This window comes from Olea europaea, chromosome 4, assembly GCF_002742605.1.
Source record: "Olea europaea var. sylvestris chromosome 4, O_europaea_v1, whole genome shotgun sequence".
In the NCBI taxonomy this organism is placed as follows: Eukaryota; Viridiplantae; Streptophyta; class Magnoliopsida; order Lamiales; family Oleaceae; genus Olea; species Olea europaea.
In genome coordinates, this window is record NC_036240.1 from 3,263,836 (window position 1) to 3,271,663 (window position 7,828).

The 7,828-nt window shown below is 34.5% G+C and overlaps 1 protein-coding gene across 3 annotated transcripts; it reads left to right on the forward strand.

Annotated features, from left to right (window-relative positions):
- The first annotated feature begins 424 nt into the window (after positions 1–424).
- Positions 425–5,560, forward strand: LOC111393304. 3 transcript variants are annotated; one of them, XM_023018768.1, is made up of 5 exons: positions 425–707; positions 2,255–2,636; positions 3,289–3,687; positions 4,474–4,888; positions 5,168–5,560. In XM_023018768.1, the coding sequence occupies exons 2-5, from the start codon at positions 2,354–2,356 to the stop codon at positions 5,367–5,369; spliced, it is 1,299 nt and encodes a 432-aa protein (XP_022874536.1). In that variant the 5' UTR covers positions 425–707; positions 2,255–2,353; the 3' UTR covers positions 5,370–5,560. The 3 variants fall into 3 exon arrangements, with proteins under 3 accessions (XP_022874536.1, XP_022874535.1, XP_022874534.1); XM_023018767.1 differs by having other exon boundaries at positions 425–684; positions 2,243–2,636; XM_023018766.1 differs by having other exon boundaries at positions 425–684.
- Positions 5,561–7,828: the final 2,268 nt, after the last annotated feature.

The following is a 7,828-nucleotide window of genomic DNA, read 5'->3' on the forward strand; positions in this document are numbered from 1 at the left end:
CTCATGAATAAGTAATGTACGAAATACATTGAATTTGTCATAGCTCAATAAAAATAATAAAACACCAAATTGTGTTGCTAAAAATATAGGTTGGGTCATGAATTCCACTAGTTAGGTTATGGACTAAATGATAAAATTGAAATAAAAATATAAGTTAGAAGAGTAAATTGAAATAAATTGAAGCTGAGTAACCAATGTGGAATAAACATAAATGGGTGAGTTATGAAAATTTCATTCATTTCTCAACAGGGCCGGTCTCGAGGCCAGACGGATGAGGCCTGCACCTCAGGCTCAAAATTCAAGGGGACCTCATATTGTTGGCCCAATTGTTTTTTTTTTTGAAGAATGGCAGCCCAGCCAAGAGCGGCCCAAAACTCTCACGCTCAAGCCCGTAATCCGAAATCCATTTTACCCAGAAGTCCCAAATTGAATTTCAATTTCCCCTAGCGCTTGTCTCCGTCTGACCGTCTCTCTCGCTCGACTTCTCCTTCCGCTTCCAGTTCCAGCATCCCAGATTTCCTCTCCGCGGCTTGGCTAGTTGGCTTCGCAGTTCGCTCAGTTCGCTGGAGCCTCGAGTCTCTCTCACTGGCCACTGTCTCAGACTCCCAGTGAGTTAAAGTTCAAACACCGAGTAGCCTCCTTCTGTCGAGTGGCTACTGGCTGGGCATTTTTGTTGTCGAACGAGTAAGTTCGATTTCCCTTCCCTAGTGAGTTCAACACTTTTACCATTTACATTCAGGCATTTACTTATTATAATTTTGATGGCTTGATTTTAATTGATAAATGGTCCTTTTTATTCTATGTGGGCTGTGGGTATACTGTAATTGAATTTCAGAGATGTTCTTGGAAAGAGTTGGGAAGGGAAAGGGAATGGAACAGGAATGGTTGACGACTGCGAGGATTGAGTGTTACTGTGTTAAAATTCTTGGAAGAAGGTTTATCGCAAATTGAAATGGGAGAGTAGTTATATGAAATTAATGAACATAATTATTTAAATTTTGTTTCCAAGAATTCCAGAAGAAAAATAAAATTTTTCTGTATGTATTAGATTTATATAGATAATATACTGTATGCATAGTGTAAGGTTTACTTTCTTGAAAATGCAGAGACATGAGTAAAATTTTCCTAATGCTATGCAGAGACATAATAAGGTTTACTGTATATAGGAAATTTTTCTAATGCTATCTCCTATCATGTGTAAAATAGTTTATAGTTAATTTGAATAACTTAGTTTGATAGAATGATAGGTTACAGCAGGTGGTGGTTTGGTTCCAAAACCTCCGTGCATGGTGGAAGACTAAGGCCCTGTTCTCTTTACCGTTTTCGGGTCGTTTTCTGTTTTCGATTTTTCAAAACGGTGAAAACGTGTTCTCTTTCCCGTTTTTGAAAACGAATTTTAGAAAACGAAAAAAAATTTGTGAAGAAAACACAAAACGACTTTTTTGTCGTTTTGAGCGTTTTCAGTGTAAAACTTGAAAAAATTGAAAACGCGGGAAACACTTTTTTTTTTTAGTAGGTGGTGTGGTGATTCTCAAAATTTCAAAAAAAATTAAAAATTAAAATTTTTTTTTTTGAGGAGATAGTGTGGTGATTCTCAAAATTTCAAAAAAAATAAAATAAATAAAAATTAATTTTTTTTTTTTGGTGTTTTGAGGTGGTGTTGTGGTGATTCTCAAAATTAAAAAAAAAATTATTATTTTTTTGTTTTGAGAAATTAACAAAAAGAACGCATTTTCAACAATTTCAAAACAAACACTCAAAACACAAAACTCAAAATGAATTCAAAACTCAAAACACAAAACTGAAACACAAAGAGAACACCCCCTAAGCAATTAGAGATAGATAGCCTTCTCAAATCCAATTACGATGCCCTTAAACTCAACTGTGAAACTCTTCAATGTGACAATGAAGCTCTACTTAGAGAAGTACTAAAAAACTCATATTAATTTCTGTTTGATCATGAAGACCAAGATAAAATCTTTGAATTTTTCTACATATTTTTTTCAGATTCTGGACCTGAAATAGTATTTAACTAATTTTTTGCCTCTAAAACAGCAAGACGAATAGTATTTAACTAATTGTTTGAAACATTGTTTGTTTTGATTGTTTATAATATAAATCTTTTTCTATAATATATTTGGTTGTTGTTTTAATACTAGTTTTTTAAGTTAGCAATGGGTCGCGTAATATACTGTTGAATTTTTGCATTTACATTGCTTTCGCTGGGGAGCCTAATTTACAGACTTCACCTTAGGCCCTGACAATCAGAGGATCGGCCCTGTTTCTCAGTTGTCATACAACACGCAACAACTTAATTGAAACTTGAAACCCTAAACCCTAAAGAAGTATCACTATGAGAAGGGCTCTGCTGAGGAATGTCTCTCTCTACGCCCGTATTCTCCATTTCTCTCATAAACACGAACCGAAAAGTGTGATCCTGTACAATGGAATTACCAATTTCAGCACTCGTAATGTACCGCGAATCAGTTGCTTCTCTTCGAGAATCCGATATTTTTCATCTGAAATAGATGTCACGAAAGAAGCCGAGACGAACAGGGATTCATCTGAATCTAGCGTCGGCCAAACCGAAGAGAAGAAGCAAGAGGCCGCCGAGGTCCAAGATGTATCCAACAAAGGTGAGAACCCACGGATTGAAAAACGTAATTTTTTTTAAATAAGTTTTTTCTATATTGAAACAGTGGGATTTATTTCCTAGTTCATCTAATTCACATTTGAGATCGAGAGAAACTGCATTGTATCTTGATGTACTATGTAACTTTTGAAGTTCAATTTTTTCAAAAAGAAAAGGGATTTTTTTTTTTTTAAATGATTAATAAGATTGTTTATTATCAATTATTGAGGAATGCCTATATTGATAACGTTGGAGAAAATCGGAATTGTGAAAGTGTGATTGGATTCCTTTTATGATTGCTCAGTCAATTAATAGTTTCAAGCTTTACTGACTAGGCTCCCAGTGGTTATATTTTTCGAAAACTGATTAAGTAGATTGTACAATGTGTTGCTCTGCCTTTGCCGAATTAAGATATAGAGATTTTGTCTTTTGATGAACTGCTTGGTTCAGTCCATGAGTCATCAAGGACTTACTATTGCTAGTCTAATTTTTCTTGAATCAAAATGTTTTAAGGATTAAGATTTTATTTCTTGGGTATAAATCTGAATTTTTTTGAATTTTTAATACTGGCTCCTTCCTTATAAGATAATGAAACATGTCATATGTTTCGCGGGAACTAACTTTTTGCAGCTTTATTTGTAATATTATGTTTGCAGAGTTAAAAGTGCAGATAGAGGACTACTTCAAGAATGCCAACGAGGAAGCACTCCCATTAATCCTTCAGAGTATCCTACAGAGGAGTCTTTCTAATAAGCATGATGACACAGATGATGAACTGATGGATGACCTTCAAATGCAGCCTATAGATAACGTTAAAGACCAAGACTTTGAATCAGATTTTGAGGATGGTCATGAAACGGATGAAGAGATTGATGATTTGTACAATGCAAGGGAGATTGTGGTGAAGAAAATGGCAGGTGATCCTTACTTTAATATGGATGACAAGAAGTGGGATGACATGATTGCAGAAGCTGTCGAACATGGGCATCTGAAGGATACTAGGGAATGCGAGGCAATACTAGAGGACATGCTTAACTGGGACAAACTTCTACCTGGTAATATTTCTCCTACTTTTTGCGCATTCAGAAACTTTCTTTGATTTCATCTTTCATGGCGGTTTTTGGATTGATCAAAAACCATTTTGCACTTTCAAAAGGCTTTGATTTTTCGGACATGTCAATCTTACTTCCATTCTTCTTCTCTTGCACCTTTGCATTATAGCTCTTTTTTCTTGAGTTATAATGTTGATGTAAACTGAATATATTTTTTATATATCTTTTGGTCTATTTGACCATCTTCTCGTGTGAAAAGTTATGTTCTACCTATTTTTCTGTTTTAATTCCAGGATACATGAAAATACCTCCATTACTACATTTTATGAACTTAAAACACATAATAAATTACAAAACAGCCTCAAGAAAATGAGGAACACTGCAGATGGGTTTTTAGTAATTGTCCTCTAACTAATAAGATTTTGCTTGCTACTGAAGTTTCTCTATATTGCTATATAATTGGCTTTTGTATATGTGCCTATGGTGTTACCTGTGATATAATTGAAATCTGAGACCAAACGAAACTTTCCCATGCAATCTTTAATCTAAACTTATTTACTTGTCCTAAATTTTCAAAGTCCCTAATTTCATCTTTTAACTTGCTAGATTAGTATGTTTGAAATGATAATGATATATGCATTTGACATTGTGGGTTGTAGCATAGTGATACAATTTCAGGGATCATTACATGCACATCTTTCCTCTAACAAACATTTTGGTAATTTTTTCCAATAGTTCTCAGATTCTGTTTATAATTTGAGTTGACTTTTATCATTTAACATTTCTCAGACAAGATAAAAAAGAAGGTGGAAAAGAAGTTTGAGGAGATAGCAAATAGGATTGAGAAAGGTGAACTTGAAGTTGAAGAAGGCTATGCATTGTTTAAGGAGTTTGAAGACCAAATGGTATTGGAATGTGCTAAGCTGATGGAGGCTGAGGCTCCTAAGCAGTTTGATGAGACTGCTATGCCCGATAAGAAAAAAGATCTTGATGACCCACCAGGTGAGGGCCCAATTCTTAGGTGGCAAACACGTGTGGTCTTTGCTCCTGGTGGTGATGCATGGCACCCGAAAAATAGAAAAGTAAAATTGGCTGTTACTGTCAAAGAGCTAGGTCTGTCAAAGCATCAATTCTGCCGATTAAGAGAATTAGCAGGAAACCGATACAATCCAGGAAAAGATGAACTTACCATAACCAGTGAGAGGTAACTCAGTTGTAGATATTGTGATGCTTTTTCTCATCAATGACTGACTATAATAATGCTTAAACATCTTGTAAAATTATGTAGCATCCGATTCTCGTCTATGGAACTTCCTCTTATTTTGGAAAATTATAAAGTTTAATTGAACTAAGTAATATCAGCCATAGTCTTCAATTGTATCTTTTAATTGCTGACAGCTTTGTGGAATTTGGGCTATTCCTCAATTCTGCATTATCAAGCTGTACATTTTTGTCTATTTTTAACATTATGTTCTCTACTCAGGTTTGAACACCGGGAGGAGAACAGAAAGGATTGCCTCCGGACTCTATTTGCGTTGATTGAGGAGGCCGGTAAAGCTCGGAAACTGGTGGAGGACGCTGGAACTTCAATCATCAAAGAGAGACTTAAAGCTAATCCAAAGTTCATGCAGAGGTTGCAAGCTAAGATAGCGAAAAATAGAGAATGTACTTCATCACCTGCATGAATTAACTCGACCACAGGGGTAGGTAACAAAGTTAGATCTTCGGACAATTATTTCAACATTACATCTTTTTAAGTAGTTTCCTTGTTTATGGAGAAGTCAGTTTCCACCGGAAATTATGGTGGCCTTAAATTTAACAGTTACTCTGTTCAGCAGCTATTGCAAATCAAACAAGTCTATCGTTGTAGCTTGACATGACTAGGCATCAAAATTTTTAAAAACTCTACGAATACCTTAATTATTTATATGTAATAAAAGAATTAACATGTTAGGTTTTAAGATAAACCTAATTTATTAATTATTTGTGCTCCAATTCATTTCTACTTGAAATTTTTATATTTTTCGATTGAACTTCCATCAAAGAGAATGTGAAATAAAGAACAATTATTTGTTTCAAACTTTATTTAAGTGCATATTAAGGATATTATTTAGTTTATATTTTCAATCTTTTATCAGTAAACTACATAAACGATTTGAGCATTGATAGTTTTTAAGATAATATTGTGTATAATTTATGTTCGTGGTAATTTTTATTACTTAGTACAAATAATAGTTTTTCAAAATGAAATATTAAATTTATAAAATAAATAAGCAATAATTTTTCATTGTGTTTCATGTTCTACTTTTTCCCAAAATAACTATTTTTTTATCTTGTCGTGTCACATTTCATTTTTTTCGATTTTCACTTTTGTTTCCTTTCATCAATTAGAAAGACTTCTACCGGGTTATTCATGTTTGGCAATGCTGATGGTCGTGGCATGCATGTTCATCCTAAAATTAAGAATATCCAACTCACTAAATTATTATTATTAAATTTTAATTTTGGTATCAAAACAAGTATATTTAAATAGTATTTTTTTTTTTAAATTTCTAATAGCTTAATGCTCTAGTTTTTGCAAACAGGTAAGCCGCAACGCTAGTCTCCACTTATAGACGACCGGCAACGGACAGTTCTTCGAACTACACTTTTCATTTTAAAAAACCTGCAACCTTTGTGTATGGATTTTGATTTGAAATTCTTCTATGATTGCGTTTGTCTATTCTAAATCGAATATCTTCACTTTATTTTGTAAAAAGCATCTTGAACAATGATTAATATCCTAATACATAATACATAACGAAATTGATAAAACTCACGATTAATCAAATACATATCCTATGTCATTGATTGTCTCTCGTGTTCCCTCAATTTTCATCATATAATCTACATTCAACAATAATAGATATTGTCCCTACTATAGGACGTTATTGGAGTGACGTCCTTTGGTACGACATTTCTCTATGGCTTGCACAAATTGAACTTGATGTTGCCAAGGTCGCTTCATCATAGGCAATTCATGCTCGTCCAAATTCTTAATCACACCGCTTGGGTTGTATATACTCTATAATTGTCTCATCCTGGTCTCCTTTAACTTTGAAAGTTCAGGGAACGTTCTACAACCACTTGGAAATTCACGAAAAACGTTATGTTACGTCAAATTCAAGTTTTAGATATTACCAAGCTTACGTTCCAATCAATTTATTATTCGATCTCACTGCGGAATTGATTAATCAAAGCAACACGTCACTTTAATTAATTGTCTAGGTGATTAAACATATAGTCCAGTTAATTCCTATGTTGAACTATCGGTTTGCGTAAAGTAAATAAAATAATACAAAACACAACTCACGATATGATGACGGAGAAACCCCAACGTGGGTAAAACTTCGGGACCAAGCCAGTGACCTCCACTATACCAATTCAGCAAGTACTAATTATACCAAACTCCGTACCCAATTAGACCCGTTGTTCCAGTCTCACGATCTACTGCTGTAGATACTTCTAGCCTCTTGCTAGACTTCCTGATCTACCTCCTGTAGCCCATCTGCTATCCACTTCAACCTCCTGGTCCTTAGCTGATTGTATCACCAAGTGGAACACCAAGAATCATATGTTCTTGTGCTTGTAACTGCGCCTTAATCCACATCTCTCAATCCTCCAATGAGAGAGTCCCTTCCTCAAATAGAATAAGGAAGTAAGGTGTTTTGGGTTATGTAAATTCAATGTTTTTATCCAAAACAATGGTTGCCGGATCACAAGATTGATGTAGATGAAATCTCCAATTAATTGCACCTTGGATCTCTTCAAAGATGTTATGAATATCTTTTGCGATGAAAGAATAATGTCGCAACCTCTTCAATTTCGTTCTAGTGCTTGAGTATTTATATTTGAAGGTGTCTAGGTAGTATGGACCGAGTAAACAAATAGGGTTTTTACCACATAGGAGTGTCGCTCGAGCGAGAGCCAGTGAGAATAGAGCGAGAGGTATTTTGTTTTTTTTCGCTCGAGCGAAATGCCAGCAAGAAGCAAGCGACAGTGAGCATTCGTCAGTATTTTTATCATAACTTTCTCTTTCAATATCCGATTGAGGTGATTCAAGTTGTGTTGGAAGATAACTCAAAGAGATACAATTCTTCTAGAA

Coding starts and splice junctions, on each gene's coding strand:
- LOC111393304 (XM_023018768.1), top strand. CDS start 2,354: ATGAGAAGGGCTCTGCTGAGGAATGTCTCTCTCTACGCCCGTATTCTC. Junction 3,688..4,473: donor CTGGGACAAACTTCTACCTG/GTAATATTTCTC, acceptor AACATTTCTCAG/ACAAGATAAAAAAGAAGGTG. Junction 4,889..5,167: donor CTTACCATAACCAGTGAGAG/GTAACTCAGTTG, acceptor TTCTCTACTCAG/GTTTGAACACCGGGAGGAGA.